This window comes from Manacus candei, unplaced genomic scaffold (genome assembly GCF_025592945.1).
Source record: "Manacus candei isolate 608988 ecotype Guabito, Panama unplaced genomic scaffold, ASM2559294v1 h1tg000041l, whole genome shotgun sequence".
Lineage (NCBI taxonomy): Eukaryota > Metazoa > Chordata > Aves > Passeriformes > Pipridae > Manacus > Manacus candei.
Window position 1 is genome coordinate 9,849,023 of NW_026138089.1, and position 24,530 is coordinate 9,873,552.

At 37.2% G+C, this 24,530-nt stretch overlaps 1 protein-coding gene across 3 annotated transcripts in view; it reads right to left on the bottom strand.

The window, feature by feature from the left end:
- Positions 1–24,530, bottom strand: part of WWC3 (WWC family member 3) — a 98,472-nt gene that overhangs the window by 16,062 nt on the left and 57,880 nt on the right. For 2 of the 3 annotated variants that reach the window (XM_051794915.1, XM_051794914.1), the window contains exons 7-13: positions 23,330–23,479; positions 21,728–21,801; positions 12,415–12,657; positions 9,197–9,286; positions 7,472–8,046; positions 1,373–1,493; positions 558–632 (exon numbers count right to left, since the gene is read on the bottom strand). In XM_051794915.1, coding sequence (XP_051650875.1) covers positions 558–632; positions 1,373–1,493; positions 7,472–8,046; positions 9,197–9,286; positions 12,415–12,657; positions 21,728–21,801; positions 23,330–23,479 — 1,328 coding nt within the window. The remainder of the gene's footprint in view (positions 1–557; positions 633–1,372; positions 1,494–7,471; positions 8,047–9,196; positions 9,287–12,414; positions 12,658–21,727; positions 21,802–23,329; positions 23,480–24,530) is intronic. The other variant, XM_051794916.1, reaches the window with a different exon arrangement.

Genomic DNA, 24,530 nt, shown 5'->3' on the forward strand with positions numbered 1-24,530 from the left:
AGCTTAGGAATTAATTTTCCAAGAGGTAGAGGCAACTCTGGAGGGCTGCCTAAGATATGACATCCTGCCTTGCACAGCAATAATTTACCCTTTTGCACGTTATTCCCACTCCCAACAACAGTGTGCCCTAAGCACAGGATTTCAAAGCCGTATTTGGGAACTGTGTTCCTATTTGTGTCTCTTTACCTGTGACTTTTCTAAGGTAATCCTCCTTTATCTGGCATAAAAAGATCTTGCTTACAGAGACATATCCCTATACCCATACTCATACTAATGGCTGAGACAATGAAAATAAATGCTACTGAAAGAAGTAGTGAAGGCCCTTTCAGCAGTCAGCATTGAAAGGATGAACTGAATGAACTGCAGTTAAGGCATCTCCCCAACACAAAGTGGCATGTGACTAACTAATCTGTACACACACTAAATTTCAGCTGTCAGTTCAGAAACTTCTTAAAAATACCCACTCAAGTTCAGTTTATTAAAAATTTAACAAACCCAAGAAAAGTAGTTAGCAATTCCTGCACAGTTGACAGTGAGAAAGAGGAGTAACTACTCACAGAAATCCAACATGTATTTGTGGTTCTTCATTACTGGCAGCATCACCATAAACAGGCTCTTCCAGATCTTCATTCCTGTGGGAATAGACAGTACTGTAAACTACATGGTGACCTAAGTTGTTAAAACATAATGAAACTAACATTTATTTTGTGATTTGTGGATACAAGCAATTGTTTGGTAATATAGGAAGGACTGGTAATGTAGAAGGAACTGAGACATCTATTTAAAAACACATAGCAGTAGTACTTTACAGTTGTAAAAACTGAAGTTTTAGAATTACTTTTTCAAGACATTTATGTTATTTTAATATCTATTCTGTCTTCCATTTCTCTTTAGCATCCTCCAAACCTTATCTTCTTCCCAGTTACTGTTTAGTGTGTTAAAACAATTGTATTAAGTAACATGCCTTATGCATCCTTCAATCACTTGGTCAACCTACACATTTCTAGATTTTTAGTAGTTTGTATATTTCTTCCTCTCAGTTATACTTTTATCACATACTACTCAGAATTTTAAGTCTCACTCTGTATAAGTTTATTTTGTTATAGATGGTTGAAGTAAAATTACTGATTTACAACTAATAACCTGAGAAAACTGTTTTTCAAGGGAGAATGATACGGTGTTAAAATGTTGTGAAGATGACCATGGGACTGCATGTAAAAAGCTTCTCTCTTTTAAAACTTGCAATCTAGTATTTCTATGTTACAAAGAACTACGAATGTTGAAAGCCTATTCAGAAATTCACAACTAACTCTTTTGGACCATGTGGTAGAAAAGGAATATTTCCAGCTTACTATGCATTTATACACCTGACCTTTTGCTTAAAGCTTCAAACACGCCACTGTCACTAGCCAGTGAATGATCTGAGAGACATGCTGAAACTCGCCTGGCTCTCCTCTCCGATCTTCTACCACTGTCTCCTCGCAGAGTTACAGCTGTCACGGAGAAAAAAGTGAAAACAACATCAGCTCAAGGCAATTTCTTAAAATCAAACAAGAAACATGTATTGTATCAAAACTAGCAACAAAAAAGCACAAACAGTTCACTGATTTTTCATCTAACTTTAAATTAAAAATCTAGAATACAATTGACCGGAGATTTTCTGTGGGAGAATTAAGGAAGGAAGTTTGTGGGCAATTGCTCTCTGACAAGACTAAGTATAAACCAATTGCATTGTTACTAAATGTTTTTCTCATAGAATAATCCCTTCGTAAAGGAAGACTTACATTAATTCAACATACGTACACATGATATCCTAAACTTTTCAGATTTACCTACTGAATATACAATAGGTTGAAAACAAACACAGAGACTAATTCTTTTAAAAAGTTATCTGATAAAACAATGTGAGGTTTTGTTCTCATTTGTTTCCTAATACAAAATCTCAAAGCATACTGTTTATAACATCACATAATAGCAGCTTTATTTACAGTCCGAGAGGCATTATCAAAAAGAACCAGTGCTTTCCAACTCACTCAGACCACTGTTTTTTCAAATTCTTGGTGAATAACTTTGACTGGGGGAAGGAGGAAGCAATATTCAAACCCCTCTTCCACCCTTCCCTGAATCACCAGCAACACCATAAATAGCAACATTTTCTCATTGTAAATGTACCAACAAAAATTATGTTATACATCAGGTTTTGCACAGGCAAGTAGGTATAGCAGCTACCAGTCCTTTAAAGTACATGCACAAGCAGACATGATCAAGAACTGGATAGGAAAGGTTTCAAAACTTCAATGATAGCTCCTAACTTAAGGTTGTTTTCTTCTGAGTACTAGCGAGAACCATTAAACAGACTTGCGAAGTGCAGTTTCGTCACTGTGCAGTGAAGAACTGTTACCCTCTTCAACTTAAGGTTCAGTGAACTATCCTCAAAGCGGGAAAGCAATGGAAAAGAGATGCCACTTCAAAAGTGGGGAAAGCATTTTATTTGCTTCTGTTCATGCTTAAGAAACTTAAGACAGCATGGAAGCATTCACAGTTCCAGCAGAGTGACAGCAGCACAGAGCATATTGCGTGGGAGACAAGCACCAGCTGACATTCACAGCTTACTGCCCCCAACTAAGGATGAAGCATGTCTTACTGAAAGTAACAACTTCCCGAGTACCTCTGTTAACACATTATCTTAAGGCATCAAAATCTATTTCTGATACCTACCAGTGAGTTTCCTTCAGCTGAACACCAACCAACGACCTGAGCTCTGCCTGCAGAACCCAGCTGAGGTGTGGTGAGCCACCCTCCTGCTTGGTACCCATCTCACCTCCCACCCAAGCACCACCAGGACAGGACATCAGGCTCGGGAGCTCAACAGAAGTCTTACAGATTAACAACCATGCCACTGTTATCAACAGAAGGCTCTGTCTGAGGTCACTGTGGGACTGGCAGACAGGGTGCACCCAAGCCCAGCAGTTCTGTGCTAGCCCAAGGTACATTTCTGTTATCAGGCCACTAACTGCATTAAATACCCAAAGGTGTTACAAAAATCACAGTCTTGTTTGGAGCTAAAATTCCTGTATATCAGCAGAGCAAGTTCTCTGTCCTTTGGATTCATAAGTAGTCCTATGGACCTCTCCACATTCAATGAAGGATTTAGTCATCATCAGCTATGCAAGAAACTTATCTGCTGGCTAGGAGCAGCCCACTCTGCACTTGTCTCTGTGCCTGGAGAAAGAACCACCATTCCACCCCATCTCTAGGTACAGCATCCTACCCTTATTGTACTTCATACATTGTGCAGTGTTGCTCATGGCATCCTCACCACAAATGAGAGCCAAATTCAAGTGACCACACAGAAAGCAAGGAAACTGTATTTGAACCACACTCTCCTCTATATCACTTGTACTAAAGTTATGGGTTTGTGGGTTGTTTTGGTTGTTTGTGTTTTTCTGGGAGGGTTTTTTGGTTGGTTGGTTAGTTTGGTTGGGTTTTTTCTTCTTTTTTTTGTTAAAAAACTTTTGATTTGCTGAGCCTACCTCAGTTCTGTCACTGGTACTTATGCAGAATCAAAACCAGCACTCTGCAGAGACATCTATAGAAAAACATATCAAAGTTTCCCAATAATTTTATGTCACTAGAAAGATGCTGAACAAAAGTGCACAACTTTTTCATGAAAGTGCTTCTATAATTTCTCTACTAATATCAACAAGTTACAGTAGGATGACTTCTTTTTGTAAATAAGCCCTTGTCTCACCCCTTATGTGAACACTTTGTATACAGGTACTGGACAAAGGACCTTGTGGACTCTCTCCTTTGGAAGTTCATGTTCCCAATTTGTCTGGAAGAAAAAGTTGGTTTCAAGCACCAATACAACGAAATGAAAAATCAATAATCTCTGGATAATCCCAGCAAATTTGGGAGAGATGCACCAAATATGCCCTTGATTAGAGGGGGAAAAATCAGCAGGAAAAATTGGTCAAGATGAAAAAGACATCAGATTTTGGTTTAAACAGAAAAAGTTTAGCATAGGTTACAGACCTTGCAATGCTGAATTGTTTAAAAATTAAGTTTCTAAGACAGATAATCACCTTTAATTTTCTTATTTAAATAACAAAATCAGTGAAGAATGTATATGATTTTCCAGACCTACTGGGTGCCAAAGCTTGATAAATATAAGACAGCCCTGAATAAAAGAACATTCTCAATGTGATTAGTTGAAAAAGCAAACTCTGGGTGCCCAAACTTTAATTAGCTATTAGCTAAAAAATACATAAATAAATCTAAAGCATGTTTCACAAGCATAGGAGACTACAAATACTTCATGTCAGTAAAACACTCTCCTAAAAACTAATCAGATACAAACTGACCTTACCTACCAAGATGCTGTCAGGCATTACTATGATACAATAAAGCTGAACATCAGAGACCACTTCTCCCAGGAATTTAACTACAGCTGTGAATGTATTGTTTAGTTGACATCGCAAAAAAATTAAGTATGCCAGAATGATTAAACAGATACAGCACAATATCAAACAAAACCAAATGTAGCAAAATCTCCTGTTTCTTCTCATGCAACTCAAAAAAAAAAACAAACAACCACCAACAACTAAAAAATAACCAACCACTAACCAAAACAAAACAACTAGCACTTCACACAGAAAAACACACTGGGAATTACAGGCAAAAACAGCACAATAAGAAATTTCAGGTTCACTTACAGTGAATTTTTCTGTTTTGCCGCATGAGAAACAAGACAAAATGAAAAGCATACAGTGATAAATCACCTTTTAGACCTATGATGGTATTTTGCAAACAAGAGATTATTTAGGCACTAAAAGAAATTAGCACATGAAAGATTATTTTAGTATAGATTAGAGATAGTGAAGATATGAAACCCCACTATTTTATTAACACGTTTCCTCCCACTCCCAGTTTTATAAATATGATGGATTTAACTTTTCAAGCATATTTCCTCCACTCACATATGATAGCATATTTCACAATGTGTCCCTGTGACAGATGTAGAACAATAAAACAGCAGATCAGCAACTAAACATCAAAACTGCAGTTCCTGAAAAACCCCTTGAACTTGCTCAAATGCTGTGTCAGTGCAAAGTACATGCAGTATATTCAGTGTTAATCCTTCCAGCCCTGAAAACCAGTGAAGGAAGAGGAAAAAGATTTGTTGGAACGAAGACTTACTGGTTTTACAGCGTCGCTTTATGCTACCAGACCACTGGGTGGCAGCAGCAGGGCACACTGCCTAGGACCTCACTGAAACCCAAAACCCCCCCAACATCTGGGGGTTCCCAAACTGTAATATAAGAACTGGATGCTCCATCAAATTCTTCCAATAAAAGAGTACAAAACCAAAATAATTTCAAAACTTTCAACTGCTACTTGCAAACAACTGTGTTACAATTGCAAACCACCAGCTATGGAGTGTGAAGCAAAAAGTAGTCAAAAATCAGAAAGGTTAAACAAAGTTTTCTAAATCAATCATTTTCAAATGCAAATACTAAAAAAAAAAAAAAATTGTCTCAAAAGAAGGCAGCCTGGTTACTTTTGAACCATACATTCTTCCTCAAAAAGCAGCACAAAATAGCCTGTTGTACATAGAGAAAAGTTGTAACCCCAGACTAGGAGCTGGACACCACAGCACTGACAGCAGGTAGCACAGAGGTTTTCAGAGAAATGTGAAATGTGTGGAAACATAACAGAGAAAGAAGAAAGGGAAAATCAAAGCAGGAACTTGACCCTCATCCTATATTGCTCCCTAGGCCCTCACACCAGGCTTCACTTCTAGGAAACACGTACGAGCTATAAACGAACTACTTGGATATTTTCACTTACCACAATGGATGAAGACATGCTGTGGTCTGATTTGAGGTTTAAAGAAAGCCTCAGGAAGCCTCTTCATGGCACTACTTTAAGCACAAGCTTACATGCTGGTCTCTGGAATTCTATTTATTTTGGTCTGAAAGCTACAATATGGGCACTAGAAATGTTTACAACTAGTAGAAGTAAATTCTGCAGCAGTATCTTCTGGCAATGCTAGCTGCACCAAGGAAAGTAGGTAAGTCTAGACTCAAACACTGAACAATAGAGGCTTTTTAGCACAGTAGTAATGTTTTCTTTATAAAAATAAAAACCTGAAAGTTTTTCTGTAGATACTGCCAATGTTCCTTCAAATTATCACTTGACAAAATAAGATTTCGGCAGGATAAGATGATACATTCTCTGGTTATATTTCATATTATTCCTGATGTCCTAAGTCCCAAATACAACATTTTACACTACTGCTAACACAGAATTCTGTAGATAGAAATGGGATGGGAATCAAACCTTTAATATTAAAAAGCATTTCTCTACTGGTTTGATTTTATTAGAAAAACAAGCAAGCCAACACAAAAATATTATCATGAAGGAATACTCTCATATTAACAGCAGTTCTTAATTTGATTGGTTAAAACAGGAAAATAAATTTGTCATGTGCTTGTATGCTCAGGTTTTTAATTTTGTTTCATTTTTTAGAATGTTTTCTGTTTCCTCTTTTGATCTCTCTAATTTATGTTTCTCAACTGCAGTGCCTCAGAAGCTTCTGCCAATGCAAGCTAAAGCAAGTCCATGAACTTCACAGTCAAGAAGGAAACGAAAACTCCACAGTATGTGTGTTGTGGTAACTGCACACATCACTCCTCTGCCATCACAGAGCACAAGTACTTGGAGACAACCAGCCAAGCCAGTACTTCTCACGCAGCCCCTACAAAAGATGCTGGTTTGCTGATGAAGCACTCTGCTCATCAGTGCATCATGCACTCCTGACAGCCATGCCGCTGTAGGTTCTGCTCCTCTCACAGAACCTGGACAAGAGAACCTGGTATGGGGTATGTACAAATTCAGCATGGAGTCAGCCGGCCAGCAAGCACTGTCAGCAGAATCACCTCATGTTTTGTGTTTGGGGTTTTTTTTAGGGGGTGTTTTTTGATTCTTTCCTATCTCCCCTGTGTTTGTGTTGCTTTACGTTATCAGAATAATGGCAACATGGGCACAACTAGGGGCATCAGAAGTAAGTAACCCATGCTTTTTCTTACTAATACCTTACTAATTCTTACCAATTCCTTGATATGCTACACTCCAAAGAAAGTCTATATTCCATTCCCTTTCTTCCACCCAATGCACCACTGTTTTGAGATCTATTCACAGGCATTTCTCTACTCTTTCACTTCTTTGCTCTAAACCTAAAGTTTGGGCTTGGGGTTTTTTTTCCTGTTTTTTGGTCAGGCTTTTTTAACAGTTAACGGTTACTCTGTAATTTTTAACTGATGGTAGTAAAATAAGCAGTATTTTGGTCTATAGTAGTATTTAGTAATATTAGTAAAACTGAGGGACAATCTCTACTGTGCTGGTATGCTTAGGTCTGTGTGACATTTTCTATGATAATGTGATAAAATACTAATGTCCATAAACTCACCTCCACCAGTTTGGACAGCAGTCAGGTGTGGTCCCATTTCTCGTAGCCCTTCACTGTCCAGAGGGTAAGTGGACGTCTGAGAAGAGCTCGTTCCCTGTGCATCATCGTCACCCAATGCTGTGGTCTGAGCCCTGAGCATTTCCAGGGCTCCTATGCCTGCCATCTCCTCAAAACCTTCTGACATCTGAGCCAACGGAGAGTCTCGAGACGCAGAGAGAAATGGGGTGTCCAGAGGCGAGCTTGGAGGGGACAATGACGACAAGGAGGACCGTGATGACAGGGATGCCAGGGACTGCGGGGTGTCCAGAGACCTCCGCTGCTTATTGAAATTCGAGTGTCCAATGGGATCGACATATGGCACATCCTTTGTGAGGGATTCAAAGGGAATTATGTCAAAGCGCAAGTGTTGCCCGTAGTCTGTAACGCTGTCAGATTTGTCGTACTGTGGAAGGCCATAGATGTCCGTAAAGCTGACTGAGCTGAGGGAGCCTCTGCTGGAGGCCAAGGATCCTCGACTGGAGGCCAGGGATCCCCTGCTGCTGCCAGAGGACATTGTGAGGGTGCTAGCTGACAGACTACGGTAGGCAAAAAAAGAGAAAACAAAAAAGGCCCTTTCAAATATAATCAGAAACATCAATGCAGACATGAAAACATCAATCCAGATCACACAAGCAATTTTACATGTATTCAGTATGGTGACACAGAGAGATGATTTGGCATTTTAATGTCTAGGCTTGTGTCTCCTGCCCTGGTCTCAAGCACAATCAAGACTGAAACAGCACATGTGACAACCAAATCAAGGCCAAGTGCCTGAAGACAAACAGTCCAACAGGACGAGCCTACTCTTTCCTCCAACATGTAAGCAGCTGTAATTTGGCAGAAAAGAGGCCAGAGCAGGCTTTGGATCAGCAGACTCAATGTAAAGCCAGGAAGGATACATTACCATGATCCAGTTTAAATTTGCATTAATGATTGGTCATAAACAATCCACAGAAAAGAAGTGCAAAGGGATTTGCAAAGTCAAACTGCTGTGTAAGCTTCACTCTTACAGGTTTTTCCAGTGCAAAATAAAAAAAGAGTTTAGGCTGAATCCTATTCCAGTTCCTCTTACCACTCACAGTTAAGGGAGAGAAAAATATAAGTGACAAAGAGAGAAGAAGTGAGACACAGCAGGAACTGAGCTTTTGATGTTGGTGTGGTGTTGAGTTGAGGAATCCCCAAGAGTTGCATCTAAGAGGCAGCTGTGAGTGTGAATATGCAAAACATTCTGGGCTTCTGTGTGGGTCTTAGCACATTCTCGTATTTAAATGGCAAAATTTTGTCATCTCACCAGGGATCAAAAACCCCTCCTTTAGAGAAGGTATCAGAATATTAAAAACTCACAGAACTTAAAAGAATGTTATGTTCTTATTAGTAAAACTGTAACAGTATTACAACAGGTTGTAAGGACTTATTTTCTGAAAAGGAGATAACATATAAAATTCCCAGATAAAATACAAAATTCACAGATGCGCTTAATAATGTAGCTCAAAGAGCCATCACTAAAACTATTTATAAAACTCCATTCAAATCACCACATTCCATAGACCAAACTGTATAAATGTAGTAAAAAGTTAATTTACTTGGCACACATACACAGGAGAATAAAAAAGTAAACTTCATACATTATTAATATTTTTCTCTGCTGCAGTTAAACTTCAAAACCTGCTGTTTTACATAACTTACCTTTTTAACTGGGAGTGTAAATATGAAGTTAAACGTGTAGCTTCTTCTAGTTGCATAAGCAAACAATTTCTCTTTTCCTGTAACAGTATCCTATAATTAAACAGATACATATTACTATTTTCTTCATCAAAGTAGTGTTCAAGAAGTGCTAGGAGTTTTCCAATTATGGAAAAATATCATTGCATTGCAGTTTGGAATGTAAAAAAAAACTTAAATGAAAAATTTTAATTTATGCTGCTCATATGCAGCGATGATAATTCCAGCAAGAACACAAGAACTCCAGCCAAAATCCCAGACAAGAAAAGTAATTGAGGCACAATGAAGCTGAAAATACAGTACAGCAATTAGCAAAGTCATACAAAGTCCTAGGTAAAAACATATTTTTTTCTCTTGCATCAACCTGATTCTGCCAGTAAAATACTATGACTTTCCAGCTTCTCAGGAAAAAACTATTCCAAACAGCCCTATTATGCAAGCTAATTAGTATAAAATTTCAAAGATAAAAAGAAAATTTTTGGAGGTTTTTTGTTGAATGTAACCATAAAAGTCAAACTTACACTCTTATTCTAGGTGTTTTAGGTGCATTTATATATCATCATATTTAAGCAGGTGATACAGCATTTTGAATACTACGTTATGACAAAAATCTCATGCTGCACCTTTTTTGTCCATTCTAAAAACAAGCAGCTGAATTACTCAGTACCACTCCACAACACAAACAGAATGTACTTTTAATGCTGTCAATCTCATACACCTATAAGATATCCTAAATTATGCGTTTTGAGATTATTAGAACTCCAAATGATAGATTTTATCTATTGATTTATTCTTTTTCTATATCAAGAATTATATTCTTGGTGTTTTGTTTTTCCAAGCCTAGTCACTGAATTTCAAGCTAAAATCAGGGTAGTATTCTGCTTTGTTCTGTAGATTTTTGTGTCCAGGAAGCTACTGCTCCAGTCCTGCATTTAAAAGTTGGCTAGAAATTTGGATTCTGACAGACAGCTTGGATAAAGCAGATCAAACTTATCTGAGTGCCTCAGACCTTCTTCAGCTGCAAAGATGGCTGTTGAACTCAACATGTTAAAGTGCAGGATTAAAAAAAAATTGGAAAAAAAAATCAGCAAAAAGAAGGTTCTCCTGGATAAAACAGCAGCATTAGTTTCAATAAACTTTGGATGCTTAAGATATGAAAAAAAGTATGTCTCTGTTAGCACTAGAAACATAAATCTCTCAACCTCTTTGGCCTCCAACTTCATCAGTTCCTATGCTGGCAAGGGGCTGCAGCGCTACACTCCAGCACCACCACAGCCCCCTGGGAAGGCTCCCTCCATTGCAACCGCAGGGCAGGGGCTGCACACCCACGCCGTGCAATGCTGACGCTTTTCTCCTGCTGCTGTGGAACCCAGACCAGGTCGACCCAGTGGCCCAAGGAAGGCTGCAGCTCAGCTACACAAACTTACATGATACAGGCACTGCATGCAGGAACCAAAAGAAAAAGACGAATGGATGCAAGAAACTTAATTGACCCAAAAGCTTACAGGGGAAAGCAGGGATATTCACACTATCTACTTTAAAAAATAAACTCAGGAACCTACACTCCACAATGATCAATGTTGCAAGGTTAACCTGTGTTAAAAGGGAAGAAATGCCTCCAACTACGGCTATCAGCCAATTTTACAAAAACCAACACTACAACAATTTAAAAAAAAAAAACAACAAACAAACACAAAAAAAACCCCTTCCCACCTCTGTCATACTGATTTTAAGTTTGTTTTCATCTGTCCATAATTCTGTGTCTTAAATACTCAGTAATAGAACAGAACTGGTAATAATTTAAAAAAGAAAATCCTCTGTATTTCACGATTAGAAGAAAGTGGTAATAGAAAAGCAAAACTAGGAAGGTTTTTGGTTATTCCTCAGTCTAAAACAAAAAAAACAAATCAATTAGGGTTAATAATAGTTAACCTTTCCTCCAATTAGTTATACAAAAATAGAGTGTCCATCAATATTATTCTAACTTCTACTCAACTTTTTGCTAGCATTTGAAACATCAAGTACCACACTGGAACGCTGGTTTCCACAGCATGAACTACATGGAAAAATAGCTTGGCCTTCTTGCCAATATAGTATGAACTACCTAACATGAGAGCCCAAAACCAACAAATAAAACTTACTGCACTGCAGTGTAAAATGAACTCCCTTTTCTGTCAGCTTAAGCTGAAAAGCCAATGTAACGATACAGCAAAAACTGCAAAATATATTACACTGACCTGCAGGCTGGTTGTGAATTTTCTATTTATTGCCTGAATTTACTGTCTGAAGTAAGCCTGTTCAAAAGAACTGAAGTTGTCAGAATCTGTATATGGAAGGCACTTTCCAATATTTTTAAAGTGTCTTAATTGTGTAAATATTAACCTTTGCACAGATCACATTAAACCTGGTTCATGCAGGTTTTCCTGAAGGGTCAAACATGAGGTTTTACCACTGTTCAAGAGAAGTAAGAACAAGTAGTTTCTTGCTTTCACTAGAAGCAGTCTACAGTAAAAAGAGGTTAAGAGGTTTTGTCCGTTTCTTTGGCTACAGGAAAAACTGGGCAACTTCAAAATAAACACAGTGTTTCCATCAATATGTTTTTGGATTGTTTATTTTACATATAACTTGATATTTAAGTTTTAAGAATGACTCTGTTTACTATGTTCTCTCGATATCTGAGTTGGGATGTGCTCTCACTGCTAAGATTGCAAATGAAAAGGAAATGTATATAAAAGGCAGCCAAAAGGTCATCATTTAACCTTCCTGTTATAAGCCAGAAACTACATATAGCAAAGGATCTTTGTTCTGTTGTTTTTGGAGATGAATAGTACTCTACTGCAAATAACAGAAAAAATCTTTCACTATAGAAGAATTGTTATTCAGGTCTCTATTATCAGACAGTATCACTTTTTCCAAGCATCTTTTCAGACTCTATTCTGATCTTGTCTTCCTGTTCACTCTTTATGCAAATGAAAGGAAAACTAACTAGTCAACCTCACTGCAACTCCAGAAAACTTCAAGACAGAATTAAATAGTGGCAGTCAGGAGCAGACTCTTCGGAAACCAAACTACTGTAGTAACTATTTTTTTCCCCTTAAACTTAAGGAAATTCCCTACTCTTCCTCTTGAAACTACCAATATGGATCTTACAATAGATAAGAAAATTATTTAAGTTCCCAAACCTTTCAGTGGCCCCATGAGCAGACGTTGCTCGAGCCCGTTGAATTTCATCCTCCAAGCGTCTTTTTTCATCTTCCAATCGTGCAATGTCTTCTGGGGATCGTCTCTGCTGACTGATGAGCTGCAGCTCCTGAAGAAGAGCCTCTTTCTCTTTGATGAGCTGAAGACGGTCCCTGTCCGCTTCAGCCATTCCTGGCCAAGATTCATTATCTAGCAAGGCCAGCTGCTGTTGTATATTCGAAACTCTTTAAAAGAGGATAAATACATTTCAAAATTGAGAAGAGACAAAGACAAGTAAGAAGAAAATTATCAAAAGGTGAAGCCTGTTGACTCCTGTGCCTTTTTTCTTCTAAATTTCAGAACAAGAAAATCTGGACGAGTTTGGAAGGATTATTTGTTTCTGGGTTTTGAGGTGGATTTTTGGGGGGTTTTGTTTGGTTAGTTTGAGGGGGTTTTTTTGTTGTTTTGTGCATTTTTAAAACAACTGCAAGCGTTCCTAAGTCTGTGGTTGTATAAGAACTACAGTGCATCTATCTATCACATGGATGTTATCTGATTTCAGAGCTTTCTCATTTTGTAATAAATCGATATTTTACAGCTCAAGTTTGCTGCCTATAGAGCTGATGAAGTTGAATCTCCTTTCATTCCTCATTCTTCTATGATAAGATCTCAAACTGGGATTTCAAAAGTGCAGGAAGAAGTTGAAGGGGCTGAAGGTGAGATGTATAACTAGTGGTAACAGGTCCAGACATTCATGTCTCACCTAATAGAGGACTGGTTGAAAAAATTAGGTTGTTTTAACTAACAACAAAACTTTAAGAATAAATAAGCTGTCAGTAAAACAGAAATACAGGTCTGGAAAAAAGATTTACTGGTTACAAAATACAGGTGGCTTTATACGAATCCATCATAAAATCAAGCAATTAAATAAGCTAACATAATGTTTTTCCCATAGTATTCTTTATAGTCAAAAGTAATTTCCTATAAATCAAGATGCTGAACTATTACATGAAACAACAGTTGTAAGAATACTTCCACAGTCGACATTTTAAGAAAATGTTCTTTTAAAAACAAATGTAGAACTTCTATCAATATTACAAAAAAGGGTAAAGCTACACATTTCACAAATGTTTCTTTTGGCAGAACTGAAAGGTATATAAGCATAAGAAGGAGAACACTTATTGATAGGTATTTATGTTTGTCTTACAATGACAATTTAGACACTTCAGAATGTTACAGTTAAAATAAAAAGCAAATAAGAGAAAATCTAGCTTTCTGATTTTTGGACATTTGAAACTCGAGAACTGTACAATATTTATGCAGTTTACATCTAAGTTTCATCTTCACTTTGAAATGGTAGCATTCAAATAAAATTCAGTGCACCATAAAAGATTACCACCCTTCAGCTAACTAGCTAAATAAATAAAGGCACATTTAAGGCAGCCATAAAAGTAGGATATGGTTCACTCTTTTTGGTTAGTTTAAGTAATCTTTTTTCAAAATTACTTGGTAAGAAAGAAAAGTTAATAATAAACAAAGCAAGGTAAAAGCACATAACATGCAAACAGAAGATCCACAGTGTGCTAAAATGTGATTCACAATAAAAGGAAAGGCATAAACAAGACAAAGGCAAGGTTTCCCCCATCTGAAAATAAAAGCTCATGCAATGTTTATTTCATACTGACATGTGGAAATTATCTGGCCCTCTAATTATCTGGGGAAGGGAAATAAAGTATCAATATAAGTCATTTTGCAATGACTGCATTCATATAGGAATATGAATTTTACTGTGATCCCCCCTTAGATTTCATTTACAGTAAGTAAAGAAATTGTGTTTTATGTTATATCTTAGTCTAAAGCAGAGTATTTTATCAAGCCCTTCAATACCATTTCCTTCTCCTTGCATTAATAACCAACTTCCTGCCAATATCTACTGAAAGCACCATTGTGAATCAATACATGCAGTCTATATATTTCATGCTTCAGCTATTGTGCCTGAATTCCAGATGCAGCTTCCTGAAGAACACCTCGCCCCAGTGACCAAATGTCAGGGCCAGGAAGAACAAGCAGAGTCAGGATGCCTCTTCTCCCCTGCCTGGGCCGCTATGCTGTTAAAGATTCAGCAAACACTCCTGAAGGCATTTACAGCTTGATTTTCAAGTGTTCAGTGCCAAATGAAAGGACTCAAGGTCCTTTCAACAGAATCACAGAATTCAGGTACAATTAAGTTATCACAGCTTGGCAAGCAAGTATGAATCAGATGAGCCCTGACTATTTGAGTGACCATGTTGATAAGCTTTTACGCAGCTTGTGGACAAAAGAACGTGAGATTCACCTGGTGAAGTCTCTGGGTTGTTTTACAAGACAGCTGAAGGACTGACCCTCTCCATTTTAACACTCACAATTGTTTGCTAGCTATTTTTCCATTGCGGGGTGAGCTGGTTAAGAAGTTGACCATAGGGGCAAATGAACATGAATGAAAGCAACCAGGAAGAGAGAAGTATGATCAGGGAAGAGGGGAAGGTGGGATCACCCCTTTCAGCACTACTGAACCAGTGAAGCCACTCATCTGTAGAGTAAAACACCACCCTCACTGAATACAAGAGGTTTTAATTTAGACTCTTGAGCTTGCTGAGAGCACATAACTCCCTTTGTGTATGACATTCCAGCCTAAAGTTTGTTTTTTCCCCTCAATTTCTGTTATGGTGATGCTTTGAAAGTAGGAAGTTGTCATACAATAACTTAATTATACTGCTATTGAAGGGGGAAAAGTACTGCTGTGGACAAGGGTTTGTATCACTGAAGAGTTCCAAAATCTGATTAGGTGTTTACTTTGATTCCCTCGACACTTAGCATTTCAGTTAGCTCTTCTTGTTTCTAGAGTTCTCCCTTTAAACAAAGAAAAAGCAGTCACAAAACACTTCATAATGCAGGAATCTTGAAGCACCAAAAAGCCAGTTTTCTGTAGCCTGTATTTCCTGCAAATGAACTGAAGTTTTGAGGCAATTTTGTTGCTTGCTTTCCACTGAGGACTCTCTCTGTACGGTAAGTTGTTCCAAAAAGCTACTAGTGGCAAACTTTTCAGAATTTATCTCCTTGGCTAGAAAACATCCTTAAGGCTTTTATGCTCTCACTCACTCAAAACTAAGAAAAATATCTGAGGAGTCATGTTCAGTTCTGCTAAACCTTAATAAAATATCCTCTTATGCGTGTTCCACAGTTACAATCTGTCTTCTTGAACACAGGCTTTTCTTCCCAATCACAACAAATACATAAATAAACCATTTCACTATGCTCATCTAGGCCAGATTTTATGACCATACTACACCAGCCATTCTCACCGCTGGTTTGTTACAAAACAGTGGCTGGTTTCCATTTTCAAACTTAGTGCATATATTAACCTACATTAAATATCCACTTAAATAGATCAATGACTTCACACAGATTGCAATTTAAGGAAAAAAATATTTAGGATTCATTATGAAGCCTCTGTTTTTCAAACACATTTTCCTTCCTACTGAGTGTTTTTAAGATACTACTTTTTAAGAACAGTCACTGTAAAAGAATGCTTTTATCTGGCCTAATGCCAGATACTGAGGTCCCTACTGATACAGCAATTTAACATACTCCTGGGGAAAAAACAGTTAATTTTGAGCCATCAACATTCCAGGCATTTTGCCCATTCCCATCCTTGCATAACAAGTGCTGAGGAGCTAGCATTCCACACTGGAGTAGGTGGTATCAAATGACTGGTTTCCTAGGTAGGCAGACCAACTTGCTGCTTATTTCAGTATTTAAAAATTTTGAATAGAGATGAACATAACAGTTTCTGGTTAAGCAGGAGGGGTACAGATGGGATGACAAAGGTTTAACCTGATGATCTTAAGTAAACACTGCTTTGAAACAGCACACTTGCCCTGAAAAGGCCATACAAGGTAGCTATAACGATGCCTCACCCAAGATAATGTAGACAGAGTATGAGGGTGAAGATCAGTACAGTCAGTAGTTTACTACACAAAACACATCATGGGGGTAGAAAAGCATTTATTTCCAAAATTTAATTAGATAGAATTTAATTAAATTTAATAACATGTCTGAATCATTACAGATCTATAATGCTCCCCCCAGACAAAAGAGGCAACCCTTCTGTCATTGAAAATATCTGGGGAACCTTAAAGATTTCATTAGTGTCTAGAACCTCACTTTCAAGACTGCTATCTGAATCCAGCTCTAACTAAATTATACTGCTGAGCTCAAGAGCTTGAGGATATTTATTAAATATGAGAAGTGAGTAAAAATCACTTTTTGTGAGATGAGTGATTTACAAGTACAATTAGACTATTACTCAGATTTTGAATAAGACAAGCGTCTTGGGGAGGGAAATGCCCTGAATCAATTCAAAGATACTAACTCATGCTCATAAAAAGGACAAATTATGAGTATCATACAGTTGGCACTTCCTAATCTACAAGCTCTGGTCTTTCTAGCCTAAACAAGTTCTTCAAACTTACTTCGTTTGAATTTTCCAAGGAGAAAAAAATCAACCAACCAAACAAAAAATATCCCCCTACATTTAAATGCCTACACTTCTGGGTGACATACCACACCACTCTAGAGCTGAGGCCTTTGTTACCTGTGGAATGGGAAGACCGGTGGGGATAAAATAATGAAAAAATTCCACAGTTATGATTTGAAGGAGAACAGTGGCTAAGATCACATAAATCAGCCCTGCTTAACTCTTTTCTTTAGGCTTATAATTGGATCCAGTTCTTACACTTCAGGTAACAGGGAACTTCTCCGACATACAACACCCAGAGGAGGTGGCTGTGGGACTGAAGACACATAATGAAGGGTATAAGAATTTGGTAATTTCTGGCATCTACTGACCCACTTCAGCATGGATTATGATTTATATCCAAAGAGGGGAAGGCTAAAGAAAGAGGAAAAAAGACATGGAAAGAACAAGAAGTTGGGGAACTCAGCCAAACGCTCACAAAATTTCTCCACTGTGTCTACTTTGGCTGTTCCTGCAAGTATGTGCCACTGTGGCTTTGGCGGACAACACGAGTACGCTCTGTAGAATATCCAGCCTTCCTGGCAGCCTGATTCATTCAATAACAACGAGCTCTTAAATTAGCTTAAAGAAACTCATGAAACCTTTAGAGTCCACTGGCATTTTGCAGATAAAACTCGGTACTGAAATTAAGGAAAATTGCAAAAGCCTACTAAAAACCAATGGAGAGGAATCAGTATTTTTCCCCAATTCACAGGTGAAGTGGTACGATGAAAACTTTAAAGACAGTTCAAAAGCATGTCTCAGCTCCTTTTATGATCCAAAGAAACTGGTTTATGTTTAAAAATTGACACGGGGAGATTAAGGTTTGGCTGGGCCATGTATTTATGATATCGAACGGGTTACTTCATGCTTAAATCAGATTTTTAGATTAGTTTAGTGGAATAAAGCATACAAATTACTGAATTTCACTAGGTATTAGGCTAGTTGCCTTGAATCCTGTCTACACAAGATGAAGTTTAACAGGAAAATACTTGACTGTGCTATTGTATAAGTACTGGAATGTTGCTACCAATATCCAACCAACACATATTTTGTCAGTACAAGTTCAAACCGCACTGACACATTTCTGATTGTGTTAGTGTTTTTAAAAGCCCAGTTGGAATTTAATTTTTGAAAAGAGACAACAAGTATGCAACAAACTGTACTGAACAGAAAGAAGAAACATTCTTAAAGAGAATGTAGAAATATTAAGCATAGCTGAGGAAAAGGCTTTTAGAAGGCTAAAATAAATCTCTTGACAGCCAGTGTATGCTTCTATGAAATGAAATAAAAAGTAACATCTTTGAATTCAAATTTACAGAAGACACAAACAAACTGCTTTTTCACCCAAATTAGGCAAGCTGGTTGAAGATGCCTGGATGTATTAGTTCATTAAAGTCAGCTACCACCAGACTGGACTATTAAAAAGTAAAATAAAAAAAAATCACAGTTAAAGCTTTTGGTGCTTCTTATTGGAGGGATCATTTTTCATCTACCAATTAATACAATTCAAGGACATGTGGCACTGCAGCAATGACATTTCATGATTATTTGCTAATATACTTCATGTAGTCATTATACTGAACTGCACAACTTAAGAGTTATCAAAGAAAAACAATTTGCTTTTAATTTCTCTTTCTATGAAACAGTCTATTCAGAAAAGTGCTCGAGGGCTACACTTTCCAGTGTGCAAATGCTTTCATGAGAGGTGGTCTCACTGAAATAGCAACTGAAACTAAAAACAGTATTTATCCAGGCAGCTTGGGGCTGTCTGTTCAAAAAGACCGTCCTCCCTCCCTCCTGCTTCTCTGGAGGGCCACAGTGACAGATCTGAGAGAAGAAATTTCATGGAAATAAGGTACAGTTTATTTAGAAATAATGGGGGAGGGGAGAGCGGCACAGAGAAGAAGAGTACAGAGCAGAAGAAAAGTGATTGAGCCTCTCTTCAGCATGATTGGTGAGTTAAAAAGTAGAACTTACACACCTCCTCCCAGAGCCTGGACCAGAAACAGGGGAGAGGATCTCTTCCCCAGTGTGCTGGAGATGCCAGAACCCACAGCACAAAACATCTGAAATTCTCATGGGAAAAATTAAATTGCAAATCATCCTTCCTTCCTTTCCAGTGGGAAACTGAAGGGGGGGGGAACCTATGTGAATATCTTAATTTATTCAAAGGCCAAACCACTCAGTAGTTGGAGAGATTTTTGAAGTAGGAATTAAAATGAAATTATCTTTTATGAGGGAAGAGAGATATTTCACGAGCGCAAGCCAACTTTTCTGCTATCACTGGGTCTCATCTCCTGAATTCCTCAAGATAGTTCATTCAGAAATCCCAACAGTGCATTTCCTTGCATAGACTCCATATACAGAGAACATATTTTTATTTTTAAAGACTTCTTACTACATATGGCATATATTCTGCTTTTATCTGGCTAGATGCACAAGAGTGACTAAAACACAACACTGTCCCTCAGTTTGCAGGGCTTTTTGCCTGCTTTCCTTTAAAGCAAAAGACATGCTTTTCTCCAACAGTGCATTTTAAAGGTCTCCCATTAAAAGTTTGTCTATTGTACTTATTTGCTATACGTTTCCACACCCCACTTGACAAGCAAGTAGTCATAAATACTGCCTTACAGTTGTGACATACTGTAGCATTTTAATTTTCTACTTTGTAGATTTTAATCCATCACAGCACATTCCGTCACCCACACTGCGCAGTAACAGTAGTTATTTCACCAGCCAAGGGAGAACGAACACAAAGATATTTAGTAGAGACAAAAGCTCTACAGAAATGCCAGCAAGCTAAGGGGAAGGAATGCATGATAAATGAAGAATGCAACCACAGAGATAACTGGTAGGGGCAATGAGCTTTGTGCAGTTCCACTCAAAAGCTGAAAGCGGATTACTTCCGTACAACACACTGTGCAGAATAAAGCTACTATTTTAAAGCAACTAACATGCTTTTGGTAAATAACAGAACACTGTCAGAGCTACTATCCCGGGACAGTGAAACTACTCTTACTGCAATTACCATTCTCTAGTTGGAAGGTTAGTTACCCAGATTTTCTACACTTAATTAAGATTAAACCCCAGCTCACTTCTGATGTTCAGAAATACTGCATTCCATGCAGAAACAAATGTTCAGCATTTCCAGCTGAGAAATGCTTTGCTACTAAAAAAAAATTAACCCAAAAAACCCCAACACCTCTCTGCCCCCTCCAAAAAAACACCACTTCATCTTTTCCCTGCAATAACACAGAAGATAATTGTTTTGAAAAACACACCAAAAAGATATGTCAGAAAAGTGAATTAAAACATTTTAATACAATCTTCACAGCATCAATGGTTCTGTTAAACTAAACAGTGTAAAACTAAATTCTATCGTTCTTCTTTCAGCAATGAGTCCCTAAACTACCACTGGACTAGTAAGTGCTAAGTGTTAAGCCTGTGACAAAATAGGACACTGACACGTTTTTGGTTTGTTCTTTTTTCCCCAGTTATTCAACCTCTGTTAGGTAATCATCACCAGTATTCACATACAGTATTTACAATGCAGACTTTCATTCAAGGTACAAATCCTGAAGATTTAGCTATGTTTATCTAACATGCTTTCACCTGTTTAATTTTTTGAAGCCTGTACTGTGTTCAAATGTGGATAAATTTTCCAAGAACAACGAAATGGTGAACTGCCTATAAAGCTTCCAATTCCTGCCAAGACACGACAGCATTACATATTCCCCTAAAGAAAAAGTCACCATGATATGAAAAAAAAGAGGCAAAAGCATTGAACTTCTTTTTTTAACCCTTGTTCTGAGAGATGTAAAAAAGTAGAAAAATAGACAACATCGAAAAGAAAAAAAAGTTCTAACTTGATAAAAATTTAAAACTAAGGTTTTCGAAGTTAACTATACAGAATCTTTTAAGTGTCAGTCAATATGTCAGTCAGAATGTTCTATCAGCACAAATTACAAAAATCATAAGTGCATTAAATACCATCTTTGAGTCATCATCTATACCCACACCATTGTCCTGAATATGTGGCAAACAGTTTGAAAACAATGAGGTTCAACGAGATTCCACTAAACCATACAAGTAGATAGTACTTTTAAAACAGTACTAAATAAGAAAAGACTACTTCTAGAAACTCATGGAAAAACACTACGTGACTGACCTCCACAAGAGAAATTCTTATAATAAGCAACCAGATTGAATGACTTAGTGAATAATTAATCTATTTCAATTAATCATTTTTTCACTTTTATCGATTTTTTTGAATCTCGGCGTTTATTTTTATGTACCCTTTTGTTCAGCTCTGAACATCTTCATTTGTCTCACGTGAGGTTCTGCATTCTTTCTTCACACTGGGTTCACGACTTCAGTACACTGAACTTAGAACACAGGTATGCAAAGCTCTGGATATACTGACAGACGAGGCTGGTAAGTGTAAATTTAAAAACTGTTTATACTGAGGTTTGAGAAGAAGGGTGAAAAAATGTAGAACAGTTTAACTGAACTACCACAATTTTGTGTTTATACAAGTGTAGCATAGGGCTGACATTTAGCTTTATCTCTGCAAACAATATAATAATCTTATGAAAAACTCTTATGTTTACCTAAAATTTTATTATCTGCGAACTACTCAATGCTGAACAAATTAGTCTTTCCAACGATGTTTCAGCAGGAAGGTCGGTTCCAGTTCTACTTTGAAAATTTTAATCACATGAGTAAATGTAAAACCCAATAAATTTATCTTTAATTACCTTTTCTTGGCCTCTTCATATTGCCAGTTCAGTCTTACTTTGTCTACAAGTCTTGTTTTGTCATCAAACCCAAACTTGTAGAGTTGAAGAGCGAGGAGAGGGGAAAAAAAGAGAGGAAAAATCAGAATTAAAAAACACTCACCATGAAGGGATAAATTAGTTTCACTTACTGGACTCACTAAAAAACCCTCCATGCTTTAAGTAATAACATAATAAAAATCAATTTTATGCTTTAGAAATACAAAACTAGTTTATTGCTAAAAATACAGAAGATAAAAGAGCCCTTTCAATAAATTATGATCCTGGAAATCAAGAGTTAGTAAAGTGAATCATTGATGAATAGCCAAAGCTTTTCAAATCTATCCAAGCCTAAAACACAAAAAGTGAAATATTGTACTATTTGATACAGCTATTTTGTGGATAGCTTAATTAGAAGCAATTCACATTACATTCCCTGTATTGTGATGTGTTACCCAACACTTACAGCATTAGTACATTTTAAATAATAGTACAAAAAAATTACCTAATCCTTGAAGCAGTTATAGTGTGTATTTACGTTACAACTCCTACTGTATACAGTTCCATTTCTACAGTAATTTCATTCTTAAGGCATTAGCAGTTCCCTACTCAGAAGTTTGTGTATGGTCTAAAAGTTAAAACTTAAGTCCCTATGCAAGTGCATTGCTGCATCCCTGGAATTCTCATCCAGCTGGTGGTTTTGCTCTCTGCACCACAACATGGGTAAAAAATCCACCTTTTTTCTACTCACATCTTACTACCAGTAATTCAGGGAAAAATCAACATAAATATGTAATTTTATTTTCCTTACAAAAAACCTATACCTGATAAACACAATTTTCAGACTGTACTTGTCTTGGACAGCATTTAATGTGTACTGGAATGGGAAAATGCTGCTATGTTCCTTTTGGTAATTCCTTTCAGAATTCAATAATCCCATTCACCACCTATCTGAAAAACGTCATCCCAAAGACACCATCTACCTAACACTCAAAGACAGCCTAGCATTAGCTAAGTTTTCTTAGATTCTTGAGAAGTGTATCTTCTTAAAAACACAAGATTTCCTCTTTTGTAGGGACCCTCTGGAGACATCCAACTTGACAATGAGTCATCAGTGAACAAAGACAATACAGGACAGATGGGATGATAAGAGCCAATAATTGAGATGATTTCTAACCATATGTGGATAACATCCAGACTGCAGTACTAACAAACTACAAACAGGTTGTCTTCTTACTTTGGTATCAATCATCCACAGAAGCAAATGCTTTATTACCAAAGTAGTAACATGAGACGTGCTTTGCTGGGCTGGCTGAGTCCAGGAGTTGATTTTACCTGTCACTGACCTGTGAACAATGTCCCTACATCCCTGTGCCATGTTCAAGCAGCAGAACCACCAAGCCCACAGCTCAAACACTCTGGAAACAATAAGCAAATGCAATTCCCTCAACACCAATATTGCTTGGTACTTTTCGTTCTGCTCCAGCCAGCACCTCTTCAATTAAAACAGGAAATAACAATGTATCACTATAGTTCAAAACCAGCTATTTTCCTACAGCAAATGTTTCACACAGGAACACATACCTCTCCAGTGATGTCAGTCTGAGAACAAGCATCACAGTGTTGTTGAGGTAAACAGGAGTCACTGAGCGAACTAGAATTGTGCTGCAGATCCTGCAGAGAATCTGTAATACAACAGCTATTCCTGAATCCATCTGTTAACTTGGCCAGACTCTACAGGAGAAGAGATTTTTTTTTAAATTAGAAAAAATATTTTATAATACTTTTTAATAACAAAACAAATTAGGAAAATTGTATTTAAGAAATATGACTGGTAGCTTGCCTACAGAGTAACTATTTACAGAAAGTAAAATTCATCGCAGTGTTACTAACATGCACAAGCTTTGCTTTGAAATAAACCTCTCCTTTTAAAGATGCATGTAACAGTAAACAGATTTTAAATTATTTGTTTCAGATCTACGAATGTTTTATCTTCTGTATGGCTTGCAGTTCTTTAAATCTAGCAGCTGTCAACTTCACATTAGCTGATAGGGAAGACAAATGTGGTTCACCTGCCCTTTTGCCATCTTCTGCACAGGTTACATTCCTTAGCCACTACTGTTATCACACCCAACTTGATGAATACCTTGTATTGATTGTACTTTTATGACAGCTGATTTCACCCTTGTGCTCTCTTACCCAAGGTTCACATAGTTAAGAGATATTTTACACTTTGGGTTAAGCAAGGCACATCGCTGAAATGTCTAGACAATGACACAAACTGTCAGGGTAAAGCAGACTCAAGCAGTCTTTAAGGGCAAAGGGGAACACAACAGAATCACACAAAATCATAAAAATAACTTTTCTGACAATATAAGCTTGGTTGACAGGCTCTTAAAAACTCCTAAAAAAAAAAGATAAAATTGTTAACATTGCTTTTATTTTCTCATTGTGCATTCTCTCTTTTTCAAAAATTACAGATAATGTAGTATTAGTAACAAAAATCACTGTGCAGGCTGTCATTTATGACAAAGACCGTAAGCAAAAAACATCAAACAAATACTAAAATAAATAAATAAATAAATTCTGTCCTCTCACCAGAAGATGAAGGACAATCTAATGTGGAAAAAAAAATCAGAAATTTGAGGAACTGTAGTAATTTATAAATCACATCATAATCAAACAATCTGGTTCTAAAAATACAGATTTTTAAAAAAAAAAAAAATCTCTAAAACTGCTTAGTCCAGTGTCTGAACTACAGAATCAGAAACAAATCTGAAGCACT